Source organism: Neopsephotus bourkii, unplaced genomic scaffold, assembly GCF_033783945.1.
Source record: "Neopsephotus bourkii isolate Nb327-2 ecotype Australia unplaced genomic scaffold, CSIRO-AGI_Nbou_v1 NB_207, whole genome shotgun sequence".
Taxonomy (NCBI): domain Eukaryota; kingdom Metazoa; phylum Chordata; class Aves; order Psittaciformes; family Psittacidae; genus Neopsephotus; species Neopsephotus bourkii.
Window position 1 is genome coordinate 485,159 of NW_026900719.1, and position 22,328 is coordinate 507,486.

Below are 22,328 nucleotides of genomic sequence, written 5' to 3' on the forward strand. Positions count from 1 at the left end.
TAAAATAACAGCTACAGTGCAGTCATATAAGAGTCATCATCCACCTCAGAAAACCCCAAACTGTTAAGTTTTCAGTCTCTAAAACGTCAAAACCAATGCTTTTATGTACATCAATAATCTAAAAGTTTCATCTTTAAAACTATAAAGCATAGTGCAAATCAAAATACACCAGAATGCACCAGATATTGCTTTAATTTTCAAGGCCAGGTTGGATGGGGTTTAAGCAATCTGGTCTAGTAGAAGGTGGCCCTGCCCACAGCAGGGGGCCTGGAGACAGGTGATCTGTAAGGCCCCTTCAAACCAAAACCATTCTATATTATTCTGAAATTCATGGATTGCTAGTATTTATTTAACAGATTTAAAGGAATTTTCAGGCAATTCTAGGAAAGAACCTATGCTATATATAAATTTAAGCAAGTTAAATTTTGATCACCAGCATGCTGAAACTAGTAAACATTGTAATGTTAGACTCTTGCTTGAAGCCAGGTTTGCAAGTTTTGCTCAACCTGCTCCATGCTTCCAAACATCTGCTGAACCATTAAGAGAGCAACTGCCACATAGAGCCCAGTTCTCAGGGGATAAAAATGACAGCATGTAGTACCTGGCTGATTAGCAAAACGAAATCAGTGCAGTGACTTCTGTTTATCAGACAGCTAGTTTCTTTTCAAAGAAGCAGAACAAAGAAGAAAGTTGCAGAGTGCGTATTCCTCTAAATAACTTGGAAAGCTGGGAACTCATAGAAATAATTCAATAGAATAAGCTGGCCTTTTTTAGGGTTATTTAATCATAAAAATGGGAAAAAAGTTTAAAGGCACATTTCCTTATATATTTGTTCAGCATACAAAGAACCTGAACGCTTACCCGTCCTCGTTCAGTGAGAGTTGTTAACATGATGATCAGTGACAACTTGTGATCCCAGACTACTTGCCAGAAGTGTGCACATGTGTGCGGAAGAGGCCCCTGAGTAGCAATGTACCTGTTCACAATGCCCACAGAAGGAATTTCCATCTATAAAGAGAAAGAAATATCCTATGTAAATTTTGCTTTCACTACTGCAATAGTATTTTAATTTCACATTGCATTCAAATAGAAGGTTCTGAGGGAAGATTAAGGTGGCAAGCTGAGTAATAAGACAATCAAGATCACAATTTGTTATGTGAAAAACCTTTAAATATTTATCTAAACTAGATATATACTAAAGATCCTATAGTCCTTCAAGCTGAACTAGAAGAAATGCCTAAGAATGAAAACGTATTTGAAAGCTTGAAATTGCAAAGCCTTTTAAATTTTCTTTAATATTTAGTGAGGAAAAATAGCAAGGTATACCAAAGGTACACTAGCAAAAGCTGTTTATTGCCTGATTCTAGACACATTAAGTTAATAGCTGATTCTGTGATTTAAACGTTTAACTTAAGTATCCAACACAAACATTATATATATTTTTCCCTCTTTTCCTGTCTCCCAGTCTACAGACATGATTAGGGCAAACAGAGCTCTGGTTTATATTCAGGATCCTTCCAGGGTACAGCAGATAGGCCATAAGTGTTTCCAGAGGGGGAAAAGGCTTAGTTTTAAGCTACAGGAGGCAACCTCAGCATTTGCAGTATATGGAAAGGTAAAACATTTTTTACTGGCTAAAGAGACTGTACATATACATATCACAGTGTATACCATATGCTTGCATCTACTGTGTATCAGGATGGCCACCTGTTTCTCAAGAGACACTTAATCTTTGCATTATGAATCTTCATATCTTTTACATTTAGAAATCCCCAGAAAACCCTTATTCCTTACAAAGGCTGAATTTAGCCTCCTACTATAATATAGAAAGAGAGCAAAGGCAGGTCTTTGTATGACTTACATTCACGTAATTCGCGTTAATGTAGTCTTCATCTCCTTGCAAAATTATCCTTGTGGCATCATCTGCCAACAGAATAAGGGGGGGAAGGAGGAGATAATTAAGAGCCATGCTTTCCTTTTATTCAGTCAAAAAAACTGAGGAATGGCAGACACACAAACAGCAGAATATAAACCAAAATAGATTACCTTTTAGAAAATAAAGTGAACAAATACATGACTTTGATCCTATAATGATTTTTTAAATGAAGAATCTCATACAACTGTTTTATAAGCTATCATTTAGAGGATAAAGGAAAACAGGCGGAAACTGTACTTTATACTTACAAGGTAGAACATCTTTATATCTGTTCTTGTCCATATTCTGAGGTACCTTTGCACATGTAACAGCCAAACCTGGCTTCTTTCTATAAAGTTGCTGCAAAACAGATTGAAAAATGGTATGATTTTGAGGGATATGATGATGCAATACACACACTGAAGAGATTCAACTGAAAATACAGAAACTGGAAAAATATCTTATTTTCTCTAATATTTTTCCTAATCATCTGCAAAATTTACTTAAGAGAATTTGCTATTAGAGTAGCAGCTGAGTTACCTTTTGGAATTTCTTAAGCTACCACTGAAGGAAATGATTTAATAAAAACATTTTATTAGTCAGTTTTCTATGACATTCCTTGTTAACATATTGTTAACTCACTGGCCCGTACAGCAGTTCTTCAAAGTCTCATCCTACATACTGGGGAATCACACCTATAAAGTAATCTGCCCAAGAAGTAACCATCAGTGCTTTAGGTGTTTAGGAGGAACACCACAGAACTGGACAATACAATGTCCTCCAAATGTAAGTTAACATTCCAACACTTTCATATGAACCTCTAAGAGAAGATGGTGAGGAATGGTCAAGTTGCTCCCTTTATTTCATGAAAGCAGGGCACACAAGAACTTGAAACCCTAACTTAAGGTATAAAGGATATTTAGAAATGTCACTAAGTAGTGTGGAAAAAGAAAGTAAGTTCAAGACTGACTGACCTCTGGCAAAACCCCACTATTCTATCCAATAAGATAAGTACGAAAAAATTATTTAGTGAGCTTTGGATACCTGAACAAGAAACATGTTAATTAAAACATTTTTCCCAGCAGATGATATTTATGCAAGACTAATAACTCGTTCTTCCCTATTCTAAGTAGTGAAGGGTCAAACTGATAGGCAAGTCACATTCTTGCTCTCTTGCGATAAGACTGAACAGCAGCAATGAAATTTCCAATTAATTAAGCCTTTACATTACTTGCTGGTCACAGCTATTGGTCTATATTAATGGCATTTGAGAGTTGAGTATTACCTACCTCAAACTGAATAAGAACAGTCCCACTTTCTAGCCCTCTTTTTAGCTGCTCCATAGAGTCCTCCAATGTATCACCACTATATTCAGAACAGATAGGAAGCAGAGATTCTGGGAGATTGTGGGAATCAGCTTCGTCTTCTGATTTAGGCTCCACAAACTGTTTAACTACTGATATATATTGAAAGTTAAAATCAGTTACATACAGCATTAATGTGTTTCCAACATATATTAACATTTCCCAGCTTGCAAGAACTACAAGATATGCAAGGAGAGCCTCAGGGAAGCAAGAACAGCAGCACATTTAACTGCCTTTAAGTACTACATTATTGTCATAACTACTTAAAGGAAAATGTCCTTGTGACTTTTCAGAAAACGAAACTCCTCAAGATACCTATCTATGAAGTCAAAGAACTTGACCCCAAGCACAGAGATTTTTGCTGCAATCCTGTCTTACGGAACGAATTTCTGGATAGCCTTAAATGAATCACAACATCCACCATAGTAAAAATCAAATGAGTTTCACCTAAAAAAGTTTAGAGAATAATTAATGAGAAGCTTACATAAGTTTGGATCTACAACAGCAGAATGAACACAAACATACTTACATTGTACTCCCCTGCCATTTAGAGAAGCAACTGAATTATCTTTTGCAATTTCTTATGCTAATAAATATTGAATGAATTAATAAATTAAAAAATAGTCAGTTTTCTATGACTTTCCTTGCTAGCATGTTCAAGAACATGGCAAATATTAATTAATTAATTTACACAACAGTTCTGTCTTTATGAAAGCTATTATATCACCAAAAGTATCCACCAGCTGTGGTTATTCTCTGCAATGATCTGTATGTTTCATACCTGCCAAACTTCAGATAATGGGGAGCTATTCATACACATATCTATACAACTGACTGGCCTGAGGCCACAGGTTATCTTTAGCTAAGAGCAGATAATTCTTATCTGCCTGCAGAAAGAGGACTAGAAAAGTAAGGGAAGCCTAACACTGCTGTGTTAGAAAAGTAAGGGAAGCCTAACAGTGGAAAGGCCTACAATAATAGGATCAGGACTGTTCAGGGAAAACAAGACCAAGAGCCCATCTGTCTTCCTAAAAACACAGGAAAAAATTAAACAAAAGTAAATGGTACAGAAATACATATAATTTAGGCACTTTCACGCCCTCCTGTTTTGCAGTGATGCATAATCCTGTCAGATTTTTAAGCCTTAATGTAATCAGAAACTCTGTGCAAAACCCTTCCATAATTGTGCGTTAAGGTCTTACCACAGCTCTTAAAGAAAGGAAACAATAAACTAGAAGTTTCACATCATCTCAAAGCTCTTGGTATCCACATGTGTTTAAATATGGAGCAAGCAAAATCAAGCTGGAGGAGTTACTCATATTTTAAATATGCAGGCTTAAGATCCTGCATGTTTAAGAGATTGCCTCCTGTTAGTAGCCAGCAGAGTTGAAGTTAAGTATTATCACAAAAATGTCTATCATAAGCATGGTGGGGGGGAAGCTTATTTGACATGCCTCATTGTATAATTGTGCTGGGGAACAGCCCAGGGGTATTTTCAAACATTCAGCTGTGGATTTGTGAAATTATACTGTTTACAAAAAAAAAACAAAACAAACCCAAAACTTTTACAAGTGACTGTTTGTTGTCATAGATTTTTCTTAGATTTAAACAATAAGAAGAAATTCTGATTTGATAGATTGTTTCATAAGAACACATATATGTAAACAGAAGAGGTTTTACCACCAAGCATAAGAGCGACAGTCTCAGACATTAAAAGTGAATAAAATGAGCCCAGTTACCTTTCCGCCTGACCAAAAGTGCAAGCTCTCTTGTGTGAGATTCTCTGCTGGCTTTTATGAACATGACCACCTGGTCATGCGTGTGCTCTGAGATATCTCGGCCATTAATTAATACTATCTGATCACCTTCATTCAGTTTTGGAATGCATTTATCAGCCTGTTTCAAGACCAAAGAAACACATTAATGTCATCGCATCCAGTCATGTAATCAAGAACACATCAGGATATTAAGTTAATCATGTAAGCAGTCTTCAGAGTTCTCCTGACAAAGTTTCATCTTCTGTGTCAGAAATTATATCAAAGGATTCAGATCTAAAGCTGTCCTTGCTTCAAAGTCCCTCAATGAAGATGAGAAACATTTCAAATAGCATACTGATAGCCACAAAAATTTGTATTTATCAAACAGCCATTACCAGACTGCTCTTAAAGGTCTACATTTCAGACATCAAGCCTCAGCAACCACTGGTTATAGCCATTTGCTAAGGAATTTCTGGAAAAAGTGTTACAGGCACATAACACAACAGTTTTTATGCAGTGAATACTGAGAGGTCCAAACATGATTTTGATTAACATAATTTCAGTAACATGATGTATCCCCAGGCATGCATTTTTAAGAATCGAAAGAAGTCCATACACATTTCATAATTTTGTTATTTATCAGATTCTTATTTGGAGGATATAAAATTCTATCTACAAATAGAGAACATTCTTCTTCACTGAAAGTTTTAAAAAGAAGATACAGATAAGTACTCAACCTACGAAGTTAAGGTACCCTGCATTTGGGACAAATTCTTTTGCTATCTGTGATGCAGGTAGTGAAAGAATTTTCATCTCAAATGAAAACTTACATTATGTCTTGTCTTGGATACAGCAACTTAGATTTAACTGCTGAACTGTAGGTTTTGTTTGGCTTTAGTCTGCCGCACTACTTAGCTTGCTTAGCTCCAAGTCCAACACAAAGCAATTCAAGCTATGGCCAGAACATGATGATGGTATGAAGGGACTGTAGTGTCTTTCGTATGAGGAAAGGCTAAGAGAGCTGTGAGCGTTTAACGCAGAGAACCCTCAAGGGACATCTTGTCGATGTATATAAATAACTGAAGGGAAAGTGCAGAGAAGATGGAGCTAGGCTCTCTTCAGCAGTGCCCACTGACAAGTTAAGAGGCAATGGGCACAAACTGAAACACAGGAAGCTCCATGAGAATGTCAGGAAACACTTGTTTTACTGTGAGTGACCGAGCACTGAAGAAGAGACATTTTGTCCAGAGACACCATAGAGTCTTGGAGTATTCAAAAGCCACCTGGACATGGTCCTGATCAACTGGCTCCAGGTGACCCTTGTGTAGAGGGGCTTGGACATAATGACCTCCAGGTCTCTTCCAACCTGGTGTAATTCTGTAATATGAATGCATTGGATTCTACAACCTTTGAGTGGCAAGTAGTGTAACACTTTATTTTGATTGCTATCCTAATTTTTATTTTGTCTAGGAAGCACCTGGCTACACAAGAGTGATATATATATACATTCTATTTAATTTGTTACATGAATGAGACATAGACCTTTACCATTATTCTCTATTCACAGTTGTTTTCCTGTATTTCCTTAAGGCCAGCACTGTTAACCTGGACTTTATTTATCCAATGTTATTAGCCCTATCAAGAAACCACCACTAATTCCTCAAATGTGAACAAGATGTTCTAATTAGACCCAATCCTGGTTATGCCTTGCACTTACGGCTCCTAAAGCAAGATTATCAGTGTCGTACTGTATTAACAGGTAAAAAAAGAAGGGAGAAATGTAAAAGTGATAATTAAAAAAAAAAAAAAAAAAAAGGTAAAAAACCCCCAAAAGAGGCAAGAATAGGAAGAAGAAAATAAACTGGGAGCCATTTGTGTCAGAGAATAAAGTAAAAGGAAAGAAAATTTAAGACATGTATGACTGTCATAAAGCACGTAAAGGAGAAGAGAGAGAAAAGAAGGTTGTATGCATGCAAAAGGAAATAAATCCCAAGCAGAAAAGCTGCTTAAAAACCTTTAAAAAAGGAATAGTTTCTCCCAACATTTTCCAGAGATAAAAGACATGAAAATAATGAAGGATAGGGAAGATTGCCAATGATTAATATAAAAGACGAATGTAAACAGAACAAGAATGGGTATTAGGAACAGCCATGGCATTCTTCAACACTGATTTAACTAGGTGTTCACAGCTCCTAAAACCCTCTCTCACCATATTTTGTACAATTTAAAAAGGCAGAAGACTGCAACTGTGAATGACTGACTTAATCACTGAAATATTACTGAGATAGAAATTATTCTCTCTGAAATATAATTATTTGAAAAGATAAGTGATACAAAGACCATATCAGGTCAGTCTAGGAGAGTCAAGAAATCATCAAGAATAGGGAGGGAATGGTTTCTGATCTCCTAAATTTGTCTATAATTTAGATTTGTCTGGTTGCTGGCTATTACTCTTTATTACAGGAGGAGATCAATATCTTTGCTCAAAGAAACTTTGTTAAATCATGAGACACGTTAATGCCTCAGCTCTCTTAGTTGAATCATTTGTCTATATAAAATATATCTTAAAGGAGAATTAATTCATTCTATGTAAGCATAATTTGTAGATTTTTCTGATACTGCGTTTCTCCACACAATTAATTATGTCAAAGGCTTCCTGTCCTCTTGGCACACCCAATGTTTCACTTTATGCTAATCACTTTGCTATTGCTCCAAGAAGCACGCATACTATTTTTCAATGAGAAGTTCTATTAAATAAAACCACAATGACTTCTTTAGCACCTTAGGACATTAATGCTGTTTGTGTGAAACAAAAAATAAATGTATCAGTGTAAGACTTTAATTAAAAAAAGAAGAAATACACAACGCAATAAATTCTTGTTCTTTACACATAATGCTCTCCCACAACAATTTTGTCTACTTTGTCTTACAGTCTTTCCAGCATACTAGATTGCAGCTGTATTAGAGGGGGATTTCTAAAAGAACTTTAGGATATTAAAGGGAAAATAGTGCCTTATTTTGGTGAATAGATTTGCTTCCCCACCTCCACAAAAAATATAGATCTTTTTGTAGGAAAGTGGCAAAAAGAGACATACAAACCTAAGAAATAATTTTAGCCCATCATATTAGCAAGCAGCATCCCTGAGGACAATTTACAAGGTAATAAGCGAATCTGCAGCAAGTTAAAATAGTAGCAAATACGATAAAGGAAAGGCATCATTTAGCTAAAACAAAAATGCATTCCATAGACTGTTTGACTTGATCTTCAAAGTATCAGCTATATTTTATTAAACAGTCTAATTAGACCCAATCTTGGTTATGCCTTGCACTTACGGCTCCTAAAGCAAGATTATCAGTGTCGTACTGTATTAACAGGTAAAAAAAGAAGGGAGAAAAGTAAAAGTGATAATTTAAAAAAAAAAAAAAAAAAAAAAAAAAGAAGGGTAAAAAACCCCCAAAAGAGGCAAGAATAGGAAGAAGAAAATAAATTGGGAACCATTTGTGTCAGAGAACAAAGTAAAAGGAAAGAAAATTTAAGACATGTATGACTGTCATAAAGCACGTAAAGGAGAAGAGAGAGAAAAGAATTGTCTGGAACAGGTGAAATACAGTTTATGGAAAACAATAGAATCACTGTTAATACTGCTATGCTCTAAAAATAAGTATATTATTTTTCTTTTTGCTGTAACATGACATGATTTCTATAACACTGCTGTTGAGTATGTCGGATTGGATAACTGTTTCCAATTTATTCCCTGACTCTTGATAACCTGCTTGATTGGTGGCTTACTAGGCTATAAAGCTAATGGGTCACTTGTAAGTATGCCTATGCTACTAACTGGAGACACTTAAATGAAGTTTGCAAGTTAGAAGTCCAGTCCTTATCTAATCCAAGAGAAAAAAAAACAAACAACAAAGCCACAGATCAAAATTTTCCAGAAGATAACCTGAATTTTCCAAAGGAAATCACTGCCTCTGAAGAGGCATCTTTGATTCTCTCATTGGGGAATGAACCTGTTTGCCCTACGTTAACTTCGGCATTTCAAATCACCTTAAGAAGTTTGGTAGATTGGCCATTAAATGTATTAAGGACTGTTTTATTTTCACTTTGTGGATTAAAGTTATAATGATAATTTCTTACTAATCTTTAATTATCTAACTGTTGTAGCTCACAAAGGAGTGCTATGCACCGCATGAGTCAAGCCACAAACCATAAACGTGATGAAAAACTCCTCAATCTGATTTTAGCTTGATTTATATCATGACATTTAGATATCAGTCCTGTGACTGCTTGTAAAGTTTCAGAAGAGTCTACAGGATGCAGAACACATCAGATTTCTGGGATTAAGTCAGCAATATTTCCTATCAAGTTTGAACTGAAATTATTTTATGGAGTTGGGAAATACACTTTAGAAGAAGGTGAGTGAAAACAATTTATGATAACACGTCCTCACAAATTTATGTAGGAATTATTTAAAGTTACCAAGACATTGTTGCTATTATTTCACAATTAAACAGAAAAAAATCTGATGAACGTTCCATCTAGAACATAAGTATCTCCATAAGCAAAAATGCATGGCAAAATAAGAACAGAGCAAACATTTGTCTGTCCCCTTCCCTGCCAAGTACTCTCCTACCCTATAAATATTTTTAGCCCTAAGGATTTCTTTAGTCTATTGCAATTTGGCTATTCAGTAACTGTCAGCAGATTTTTCCCCCAAGTATTTGTCCTCTCTTGGCCACCCACAAAATTATTTTAACTACAGCATCCTTTGTCAAGGAGTTTTACAGGTCTACTGTCTTAGGCATCGTGAACTAAGCATGAAGAACCTGACTTCGCTAACTTAATTTGATAGCCTGTAGTTGTTCTGCCAGAATTCCCTGATCACGGTGCTCCTAATCTTACAGATCCTTACTACAATCCCCTTAAACTAGCTCTCTTTTCTGAGGCTGCAGGGTCTCAGACTACCTGCTGCTTTAATGAACACTATTCCACATCTTCAGGCATCACTCTTGCCCCTCATCAAACGTTTTCCAGTTTAAGATGCACTTTTTGAGATGACAGGGGGAAACAAACAATTTTTCTATTGGCATTCTGTTTGGCTAACACTTCCAGATCTTTTAATCTGTGGTTCAAGAAACCACCAGTCAAATCCATTCACAAAGAGAACAGCTCAGCTGCTATTTCATACTGGTTATGGGTGCCCACAATTCCTATATGTATGGACCTTGGAGTGGCAGAGGGAGTAATAAAGAGAGGGATTAAAAGTCTTGAAAATATACTTACAGGTGATCCTGGAGTTATTCTTGATACCACTAATGGCATTTTTTGATCTACACCACCCTAGAGGAATGTCAAGTAAATAACAACCATAAATATACTATTAAGCATAAACAGTATTTAAAACAAACAATTGGCTTTTTATATACATATATATGTGTGTGTATATATAAACTTTATGCTCTGTTATTATAGGCGGGGTTGTTAAGATTGAATTTTCATCAGTACATGGGGGTGGAGTGCAGTGTCTTTAAATACACCAATTTCAGCTAAATTAGATCCAGTGTCTTTCCTTGGCCATATATTTTAATAGGCAATAAACAGATCAACTGCAGAATTATACTAATCCTACCCTTCAAGAAAACCTAATTCAACACTTAAACTCAAAAGGTAGACAGTGTTCTTAGATGTCACAACGAACCTGCAATGGATCAGGTAGGATCAAAGTTCCAGACAACTGCACTCTGTTATTCTCTTCACATCATATTCTATTACTACCCCACCAATAAATGCCATGGGTGAAAAGATCAAACTCTGACCTAATTTTTATATTATGGCTACTTTATATTACTACATGTGCTTAAATGGAATTTCAGTAAGAAACTTTGAAATATTTCAGTGAGAAAAATTTACAATAGCCAATTACAAATAGTAATTTCCATTTTCTTCATAAATTTGCACCTTTCCAACAGGATTTTTAATAGATATATTCCATTGGATAGCACAAACTATTTAACTTCTTTTATAATACAGAGGTCCAATTTTCCAAAGGTGCTTTATATTAGGCTTTATATCAGGCTTTATATCGATGCTTTATATTAGGCTTCCAAGTTCATATTTAAGCAGCCAAACAGGCAGTCTACGTTGTAAATGCGCCACAGCCATACGTAACTAAAACCCAGAGAACTAGCAGAGGCTTATTTCTGCAAATGTGCTTTAGCATTTAAGGATAAGACTTCTACAAAGTCTCAGTCCGTAAGAAATTCCTGCAGAATACACTGCTTTGGATAAAGCAGTATATTCTACAAAATGATCATAAATTCAAAGCATACTAAATCTAAAAAGTCTTTAAAGAAAAACATAAGATTGCTAGTTTACCTTTAGATTAAATCCAAACTTCCCATCTTCATCTGGTATGATACGCACCAAAAGTAAATCTCCCTCAACTAGGTCATTCTGAAATATATAGAAAAAAAGCCCCAAACCAAAGCTTTTCTAAGTTTTAAAAGAAAATAGTAGCAGTTTAGAAAATAGTACATCCAAATTTTAACATACTGAACAAGAAGACAAATTCATGTTTAAAATAAGCATCAGCTAAGGTTACAGAATATACTCATGATTGTAACCTTTTGGACTGTAAAAGTAGCAACAAAACAGCAAATGTATGCTCTGCTTGCTCAGTTCCAAGACTGTTACTGTCAGCTTTTTCAACTGATAGCTCCTATTCAAATTTTCAATATGTTGTATTTCCTAAATGTTATATGCAATGCATTTGAATCAATTCTACTCTAAGGACTATGAAGAGACTACCTTTTCCACAATTTTTCTCCTGTAAATGAGTGCATTGGTATCTTTTGCAAGGAATCCACAAGCTAGAAGGATGAAAAGTTGGCAGCAGCCACTAGACAGGCAGGTTAGGAAGCTGCTCGGCACCCCTCTGGAAAAGGCTGGAGAAAGGGGAGGAACAATCCACTAACATTACACTAGCAGCAAGCAGCTGCTTTCAAGGAAGTGAAGAATTCAAAGGATGATGTTTAGCCCTCCTGAAGAAGAAATGCCTGGGATAAAGCAGAGTCATGCCCCCTATCAAGACATACAGCAACTCCAATTAGTTCATCTTTCTCCTCAGAGGAATTAAGATTTAATCAAGTAAGGAATTGCATTCCACTAACAATTTCCTCTGCGGATGCTTCTGAAGGCCTGGACACTACAAAAACCAATACAGCTGGCAGAATTGCCTATCATACTGTATACACAATCTTGGATAAATTTGACTAAGACGAGATTTATTCTTATTACTGCATAAAATATGCTCATGCTGAAATATAACCTTTGTTGTTATGCACTCAATCTACAGTTCAAAGCTACATTCAGTACTAGTTCTGACTTTAAAAGCACTCAGTTGAACATACCTTATCGCAGTAGTACTGACTGGAATCTTCAATTGAGCTACTTTTTGTAATGTCGTATGTTTCTAAGAACTGTTTATCCACCCCTTCCAATGGGTAAGAGCCAGAAATGTTACCAACTCCATTGGGAGACTGAACCAAGGCTTTAGGTGAGATATGGGTCAGAGAACTCCGCGTTGGACTGTTTCCCAATGCATTCCTTTAGTTAGAAAGGATGAATAAATATTACAACAAAGGCACTGTTATCCAGATTTTTAAATTAAATAGTAACCCACACAAACGTACTGCCCAGTTCATAGAGCAAGCCAACTTTGTACTTAGACTTAACATCGCTTCTTTAAGTGCAGGGTAACAGGATTGGAGTATGATATAAGCCTACCATTTGATTAGTGGATACCCGGAAGAATGCACAAAACAGAATTAGAGCAACAAAAACATTCCTAGTAAAATGTTTGGATATTATCAGTGAAAGGCACTGTTACAGTGGTGTGGGAAATCAGAATATGAAAAGAGCTGAACCTCAGGCGAAAAGCACTTCAGTTGCCAATCCTACCATTAATACACCATGTAGAAGGATACAGAATTAAATAGAGGTGCAGACCTGGTCTAGTGATTCAAAATACCTTAAAATTCAAGGATAACTAAAGTCAGTAATTAAATACTTTAAATCTTAGAATTGCCCAAGTTGCCTGGTGGCACTCCAGAACCTTTCCAAAATGCTTTTAGCTACATACCCTCTAATGAAAAGGATGAAATGCAGATGTCTAATACAACTAGACCTCTCCTTTAATTGGACCAAACTCACAGATACCATAAAACTGGTCCATCTTTATAAATACTACATCATAGTTTGTGAAAATCTGTCTTGGGGAAAGCCCAGGTATAGTTCAGATGAAGCTTCCTACCACTATCATACAGCACTGTGTATGGCAAATCCTGAGCCCTAGCTACTGTACCCCACTGCAGGCAGACATTTCACTTACATGACATATCATCATCATTTTGCAAGAACAATCTACACTGCTACTGACAAACCAGCACTGCAGTGAAGCATATTTGATCCTTGGAAGTACACGTACTGTTAGCTGTTTATTGCAGTTTATTACTAAAAGCAACATCAAACTCTCACAGGGTTAAAGTAGCAGAACTATATGCAAGTAAACCCTGATATTAAAATCTGTAAATTCAAACATTTATTTCTGCTCTGGTCCTAGTCTAGCTGTATACATGAGCTTTTCTGAACCATTTCCAGCAGCCACTACTAGCTGTCAATGAAGATGTAATGCTACACTGCAGAAGAACGTAGCTTAGGCTTTTAACATACAGAACTAACATTGCCGCAAACTTTAGTAATAAAAAGTTATTTCTTGGCTTGTGGAAACCTGACTGGAATAAGTATAAACATTCTGAAAGATGCCATCAAGCAAATGTATTTTTGCCATATTACTTCTGACATTGTTATACTACCTGTACTTGGGATTGGCAATGAAGTGTTTTGTGCAGCGTTTGCAGAATTTTCAGTCATTACAGAAACCGTTTTTTCAGTGTTTGGGAGATCTTATTCACTTGGTGTTTTGAATAATTTCAAAATACGCTGAAGTAGTGAACTATAATGACACTTAAAGGAATTACACTGTCAAAACTGTTTTTTTATCTGCTAGTTTCCAGGCCTTTTCATGATTCCTGTGAGGTCAGTGGTAAGCAAGGAGGAACACTGTATATGTAAATACATCCCACGGCCCCCCCCCCCCCCCCCCCCCGAAAAAGCCCCCCAGAGATTACAGATCATAATGATTTTTCAATGCAGAAAAAAAACAATACTAGAAAAACACAATAAATTATTTCAGCTAATGCCTTCTGGCACTATATAAAGAGTTACCAGATAAAATTATCAGGTTTTTTGAATCACTAAACTTTTACAACAGTTTTTAAACCAGCTTTTTAGTTAATAGTGATTAGTGATTCAGACTTTCTATATCTTGATCAAAACACTTTTTTTTTTTAGCAAATCTTTACAATCTTCATTAATTTATACATTTATTTGTGTCTTTAACCATACAAGAGCACTACTTTAAAAAAATCAGTTTGTTATGCATTTTACTGTGTATCCTAAGGCTAGAGATTCCATAGTAGAAAGTTTAAAAGAAAACTCACTTTGGTGATTCTTGTTCAGATGACCTGTAAAAAAAAAAACAAACAAAACCAAACAAAAAGATGATAAATGTGTAAGAACTAAAAAAAAAAAAAAGCCTGCATAAATGCCAAAATATGTGTTCACAGTAAATTAAAGAATACTTATTCCTATGCTGAAATCAGACGATTACAGAATTCACGAAACACTCAACAGAAATCCCAGTGCAGCTCTAACCACTTACTTCCACTCTTCTACTTTTGGCACAAGCCTAACTACAGACAACACACATCTGCTACCACAACTTAAGTTATGCAGGAGTTTACAGAGGCAATTTTTTAGGAGTACCCACTACATTCTTTAAGAAAGTCTTAGATGTGGATCACAGTGACAGGTATCATTAACTGTATTTTTAAGAAGTCAAATGTGACAAAATCTTTATGTATAGGTAAGAAGAAATGAGCACAAGCAGCTTTGGAAGCATGATGTTTCTTACAATATGAGAGCAAATGATGTTGACAGAGTTTTAAGACAAAGCGTAACTAAAGCAAAAGTGGTACACAGGTGAGGACAATCTAGAACAGAAGAGAAATCAAAATTTTCAGTATATAGCGTTTTTGAAGGCTTTCAACTAACGTCATCAGAATTCACCTGAAACAGTGAGATAAACTATATTACATCAATTAAAGCAATAGCTGTGATACTAAGATAAAGTTGAAAGTAAAAGTTACTAAAACGATGCTTGCAGAGCAAAGTAAGTTTAAGGCAGATGGGATAGCTTTCCAAATTTACTTAAGTAGTGACCAAAAACCCTCAAGTGATATAAGACTATGCTGCAAAAATACAAACATGAAGTAGTTTGGTTTGAATGTAAAGCTGTTGAATTGTCAATTCACAGTATACAGTTACATTTTCAATTGTTTTCTCTAAGACAACCTCAGTACTAAGACTACAGTAAAAAATAGAAGCATCTGTCTAATTAGTTTTCCTTATATGTATTCTGCAATATGAAAAAATTCTTCCTTGAGAGGCAGAAGTGGTGAAGTTTGATTCCCAAAGAATTTGTGGAGATTGGGATTGTGTGTACTTTCATTTCTTTTAAAAGCACTAAATTTCTTCCCTTTTTACTACAGTCATGCCTCAATTCTGACTCCACTGACATCCACTCCACTCTCATACAAACACCTCTGGTTCTCCTTGTTTGCAATCCCTTCAAGTGCCAGCAGTGCACAGCAGATCCTATGGGAATCCACATTCACTTGCTGCATGACCAGCTCACATCTAAATAGAACAGCTATTGAACTCATAACGTAATTGCTCAGTGAGAGGAGAATATCAGTTTAAGGTGGGCTTTTTTTCTGCCTAGTCACTGACTTTCACTAATCTTGCAGAAACCTTTTCATCTTTGAAAACTTGATTCCTATATTAGATTTGACTGCAACTGTCCAAAGGTTCTTAAGTGGGAACAGAGGCAGACGGGCAGTGCAATGACATAAGCCTTATTTCCTTAGGAAGTCATGCTAAAAATAAAGAATCATTGAATTTATTTTTGTTTAAGATAATTGATTTCCTTGTGAGGCAAAGAACAATGAAACCGTACATCATTTCTATGTTTGGCATAGCTACACCTCTATTACCAAAATCTGTGTAGAATTCAAGTTGCCATAAGTTAACACTTTCAAAAGCCTTCACCCAAAATTTACACACATAGAATTGTGATTCAAAGCAATGTAATGTCCCTATTTTAAATTTTACTTTTATTTTTATATATCTCCCATCTTTCTTCCCAATAGAGTGCGATAATTGGAGACAGGAAAAAAAAACGACCTGGGATTCCACTCATATACTATGTGCAAATACACAGCCAATTTTTCATCATCTCAGTAATACATTTGGAGACTTTAATGTAGGATATAAATTCTAAGTAATATTTGCTGAAGGCTTATCTGTTGAATGACTGCACTTTAATTCTGAAAGAGTTACTGAATCATTCTGTAACCTTTTAAATGGACAAAGGTAACCAAAAGTTTGACCTAAAAAATGACCCCACTCAAAGCCTAAAAGAATTCATCAGGGACAATACAGCTGTGTCTTCCCAAAGCCTTACTAGCTCAGCAAGCTACACCTGCAGAATTTTGCTCTGCAATTAGTAAAATAGTATTTCTGGCATTTAATTACTCACCTATAAGATAAAGTACCTCAAACATGAATAACTAGATGATCTTTTCTGGCTATACACTATTTCACATTTTTATAACCTATCTTCTTCATTGCACAACATATTACAAGGACCATATTTTAAGTCAATAAAAGACAACACTCACCAGACCAGCCATTCAACTTTTTCATCGAGAAAGAGTGCTCTTCCTTGCAAGGAGATTAAGCTTTCCATTGGTGTAGCTAACAAGCACACACTTTAAAACTGGAAGTAATTTCTCTTCCTTATTCCCTACTATATCTAAAATACTGCCATTTCAACCTTTTGCTCACTGTGGATTGCTACATAACACTCTTTGCCTGTAAAAGCCTCTTTTTCTGTCAGGAGGACAGAAAGGAAAGGTCTTAAGGAAAGACCCCTCTTCCCTATTTTGCTGTGCCCTATCAGGGAATTCTCCTATTCTGAGAACTGAGGATGATAAACTACAACAGTAAAACCCCGAGAGAAAAGGGACAACTGAAACAATAGCACTGTAGCAAAACTCCACCTTTACAAACAACTGAAGGAAACATCTGTAGGTTTTGCCCTTGTGCTGTTCTTGAAGTTCCTAAAGCTTCTTTACTGTAACACCTGCAGGGCTGGGGAGACTGAGTGTGCCAGCACTTCCATTATCACCTCTTTTCTGAGTGCTGACTATTAGAAGTGGGATTATTATTCAAAAGCCAAGTAAGTGGAAGATATTTGCAGCAACACTTTTTTGCTGCCTTTTGGAGAAATATATATACAGGGTATTCAACATTCCTATGAACAAAGTGACTGTGTAAGAAGGCAATGTAGATCCTTTGTGCTGCATTCTTAAGAGTACCATTACAGAAAAACTTGAGGACTTCATGGTATACATACATTTTTCAGTGATTTTTCTATGAATTTCAAACTTTCACATTTGTAAGCTGCAGCCATCACTCATAAAAGGATACTTTCATCTACTCTGCATTGCCTCTATTGACCACATTCCAGTTTACTGACTTTCCACACAAGTTTTACATATTCTGATACTCTGCAACTGCTTGGCTTGCTATGAAATTTGACATATTACACATTTGCAATTCAACTTTGAGGCTTACTTTTTGGACGCAAAATGTTTGTTGAACTGGGAAAGTGAAGCACATTTCAGTAAGGATAGATATTAAAAAAAGAAAAGTTTTCATGTAAGCAAAATACAGACACGCACTATTTTCATGTATATTTGAACGGAAGAGCAGAGTAAAACTCACAGAACTCTTAGTAAACTTAAAGCCCTAATTTGAAACTAAATTAAAAGTTATCAGATCCACTGCCTAGTATAATGAGGACATCTTTGGGAAAGACTGAAGTACAGAAACAAGTACAATGGACTCTTGTGAAATGCAGCAATTTCCTAATACCAAGGAATTTATCATATCTGTACATAATTAAAATCTAAGGATAAATAACTTAGTTTAATTTGTTGGGGGTTTTTTATTTGCAATTTGCTACCAAGAAAGTAGTTAGTAGGACTTGGCTGGATACACCTGAAGGGTACTTTCACCATCACTAACATTTTAAAAGCTTTGTTCACAAAAGGAATCATATTTTAGTTAAAATAAATATGTGTTCCAATAGTACATTCTCCAAAGCTCACTATGCAGCTACACTTTATTGTTTATCAAAATAGTAAGCTGAAAGAATTGAACAAATGCAGCATCCGTTCAGGAAATCTATTTTCAGTGCAATACCTTCACCATGATGCATCACACTTACACCAGGAACATATATGTACTTCCAGAAATTCATAGCACAGTGCAAGTGAATTTCCTTTTTGTATACTAGTTCATCATTTCATTTCCTTCCCCTCCCCTCCAAATCCGGACTGTTCAGGTTATTCATTTATCACTAGCAAAAGATAGAGTATAAATTAAAGAGGTTGGTAGCTTTGCAAACATGTTTAAGAGAAAAACTTATACAGGAGTATGTTGCATTTAAAACAAGTAGAATTGTAGACTCAAAGTAATTTAGTTTGGGAGGGATCTTGAGAAATCACCTAAACTCTTGTTCAAAGACTAGGGCCAACATCAAATGATGTTGGGTGTTCAGGCCCTTGTCACATTGCATTTTCAGGCTCTCCAAGGATGGAAACACCTGCATCTTTCTGTCAACATGTATAAGGACTTAACTAATCTCAGTGTGATTTTCACCCCCACAGTGTCTTGAGCATTTCCCTTGCTGTAACTTGTGTCCATTGCCACATGTTTTTACTGTGCATCTCCAAAAAGAGTTGGCTCCATAATTTTCATAACCCTCTTCTGGCAGAGTAAGGCAACAATGCAACCAACTCCTCCTCAACCCCCTCCAGCCTTCTGGTTCTCCTCATACATCATACGCTCCAATCTATGAATAACTAGCCAGATTTATCTCACCAATCAATGTATGACTCTAAATATAAGATCTGTAATGCCTCATCTGCCAGTAACTTTTTCTTACTGACTTCTACTATACCTTATCACTTAGAAATATTGTTTTACAATAATCCTTCTGGTTAAACAGAAAATTTCACAGCTAATCTTTTCTGTTAGGGCACTGAGTCTGCTCTGGAGAACTACCAAAACACTTGTTCCTGTGCAGTCTCCTGTCGAAAACAAGACAGACATCTTTGGTTTATTTAATTACAGAGCAAACAAGAGAAACTGAATACTGTTCAGGTAGCAAGACCCTCCACACAGCTTTATCAGGGTACTTTTCCAAGCCTACAAGCCAGTTATTTTTTCCACTAAGTTAGTACATTATATAAATACTTAAATTTATTTATTCTTACTAACATTCCCCTCCCACTCAGAAAAGTGTGTTCAAAAACATGAAAAAAGGCATTAAGAGAGCAAGCAACAGCCATATTTACACCCCAAACTACTCCACCTCTAATATAAAAAACATTTTAAAAAGCACAAGCCATTAAACCTGAATTTACAGGTTTAATGGTTTATGGTATAAAGGTCAAAAGCAAACTCTGTTCCTCATATAAAGGAGAAATTTGTCCCACACAGTTAACATGAATAAGTTTATCCAGAACTGCAAGGAAATGTGTTTGTTTCAGTAACCCTTCGCATCTGACATGTTCTCTGAAAGAAAGCCTATCTTACTTTAATGATACAACATTCAGTTAGGGGGCAAATGTGGGTATTGGCAACAATGCAGAGTCTTCCAGCAAAACCAGATTAAAGCCTTAAATCCATGAATAGGAAAGAATGGACAATATTCTTCCATTTCACAGTGACCAGCAGAAAACCATGCAGCTTCCTGCATTTGGGTTCTCTGAGGTTAAGAGCATTAAAAACAGTGGCTTTCAGTTTTTCTTGTCATTCATTCATTCTCTTTCATTTGTCATTGCACTTGTGAAGTGTGAACATCAGTATCACACCTCTGGCACCATAAGATGCTTGAGAAAAAGGAGAGGACCATACAGGGAAAAATAAAGTTCAAAACTTCTTAAATATTACTTGGTTACATGACTTTATGCTTTCATGGCAAGCCTTTGACCTTGGTATTTTAAATTCACCCAGTGATTAAAATGTGTATTTGAGAAACACTTAAATCTGCATTTTTTAATTGATAACAGATACCTGAACATAATGAAACAAGAAAACTCATTTTAGTCTTTTAAGTTTTCATTTATTTACCTGAAGATGAAGGGTATCTAGTTTCTTTCAAGCTTCCTCCATCCCTGTTCTTGTAACATCTCATTGGTGAAGAAACCTACCCATGAACTTCTGGTTGTGATAAGCACTAAATTACACCTACTTACTTTTTTTTTTTGGTAGGTATCAATACTATGAATCAGAACTTGCTCGGGATGGACAGAGCAGTCTTTCAAGACAAAACTTAACCTCTGATACAAGATCAAACATGTCAGAGTACATGATCCCAAAATGTAATCAGTCTATTGCCCCAGTCAAAGCCAACGTAGTTTTGAAGGTTAGTGCTTAAATCAGAGATGTTTTGGAATTTTCCAACCTGGTCTTGAAAAAATGTCAGCCTTTAATATGACTACTTCATTTTCACTGTAGCCTTTTGCCCTTAAATGACATAGTAGCATACAGACTACATTAGCGTCAGAGTAAAGCAAATCAGTAACGATGATTTTTTCCTCTACACCACTGAAGCTTTCCTTATTCGAAAGTTGAAAACTGTACTGGTACCTTTACCAACAGACTGCAACAGTGGTAATCATCAGGTACTGTAACAGGCTAAAAAAGAGTAAAATTGCAGTCCAAAAGAATTGCCTGCACAAGCCTGCCAGCCTCCCTTTAACAATAACCAGCCGTGGTCTAAACCTGTTATACTGAAAGCAAAAAAATGTTTCTCAACTTTGAGCTCTTCCAGGAGCTTTATCTAAGCTACCTATGAGGATAGCAGATGGTCAGGTTAAGTTGATGCCAGGTAGCTTGTTGGTATGATACAACTCTGACAAAACCCCTGAACAAATTAAAGCAGCTTTTCCACAGAGATACCTCAGAAATAAAGCCTTATCCTGTAACTTGTTTTCTTTGTTAAAGGAAAGCCATAAGACTTCATATTCGTAACTCTTCCCTAATGCAAACCTCAGTGTTTAAGGACATCTGAAAATATGTAACATCACAGAATGGAGAGAAGTTTTCTACTGACTCGTAACTCTTCCCTAATGCACACCTCAGTGTTTAAGGACATCTGAAGTTAAGATATGTAACATCACAGAATGGAGAGAAGTTTTCTACTTTGCTTAAAAGAAAAAACTTAGTAGTAGCAGTGCTTCAGTGGAGGAAATGCAAATTTCTCAAGGAAAGCCTCTTCAGGGAAGCTGAAGACTAGGGAAAACCAGTTTTAACTGAAAAACAGGTGTCAAAAAAGGGCACTTACTAATTATGTTTTATCTTAATATTATTCTTGAAATCATTAAAAAGCCCCAAAATAATAGTAGGATCATGGCGATATGCATGTTGACATAGGATAAATACAGTGACAGAGTGCAACACATAGTCAAAAGACAGACTGGATTACCTATTCTGAACTGGCAAGGCACAGCCATAGCAAAGTGTGGTACAACACAGAAAACAACCTATCAGACTTCAGAAGGCTCAGTGTGGGCTCCACAACTGTGTTAGCGTTATTTTTTTTAAGTGGCAGTAGCAGTCAGATGAGATGCCCAGCAGCAGGGCAAAAAAAGAGGAGAAAGAACTGACAGGGACGCTTTCTTCACAAAGGCTACGGAGCCCTGGCCTAAACAAAAGTCTTCTTGAAGTCCTCTTCAGCACAGTCTTTGATGACAGGCTTTGTATGCAGCTGTGATTTGAGATAGCTGACTTAGACAGGCAAACCTATTCATGCTCAGTGAATAAAGCTCTATTTAATATATGTTAATTCATGATTAGAGCAATTTTTTGTCTATAATACCTATGTAATAGACAGCTCCAATCTTTTCTGCAGACACTGATCTGAGAGAGAAAAATTGCTTCGTTTTACTATGTCTGAGCCTCAAATTGCACTTGAATGTGAAAGTACTTAAGGTAATTTAGGTCATACAAGCAGTCCAGCCACACGAAAGACA

The 22,328-nt window shown here is 36.0% G+C and overlaps 1 protein-coding gene across 7 annotated transcripts in view; it reads right to left on the reverse strand.

The window, feature by feature from the left end:
* The window catches only part of PTPN3 (protein tyrosine phosphatase non-receptor type 3), a 152,476-nt gene that overhangs the window by 14,360 nt on the left and 115,788 nt on the right, over nt 1–22,328 (reverse strand). For 6 of the 7 annotated variants that reach the window (XM_061344286.1, XM_061344288.1, XM_061344289.1 and 3 more), the window contains 9 exons: nt 14,601–14,624; nt 12,450–12,645; nt 11,416–11,493; nt 10,324–10,380; nt 5,019–5,175; nt 3,205–3,371; nt 2,185–2,275; nt 1,862–1,923; nt 862–1,008 (listed from right to left, as the gene is read on the reverse strand). In XM_061344286.1, the coding sequence (XP_061200270.1) occupies nt 862–1,008; nt 1,862–1,923; nt 2,185–2,275; nt 3,205–3,371; nt 5,019–5,175; nt 10,324–10,380; nt 11,416–11,493; nt 12,450–12,645; nt 14,601–14,624 (979 nt within the window). The remainder of the gene's footprint in view (nt 1–861; nt 1,009–1,861; nt 1,924–2,184; nt 2,276–3,204; nt 3,372–5,018; nt 5,176–10,323; nt 10,381–11,415; nt 11,494–12,449; nt 12,646–14,600; nt 14,625–22,328) is intronic. The other variant, XM_061344287.1, reaches the window with a different exon arrangement.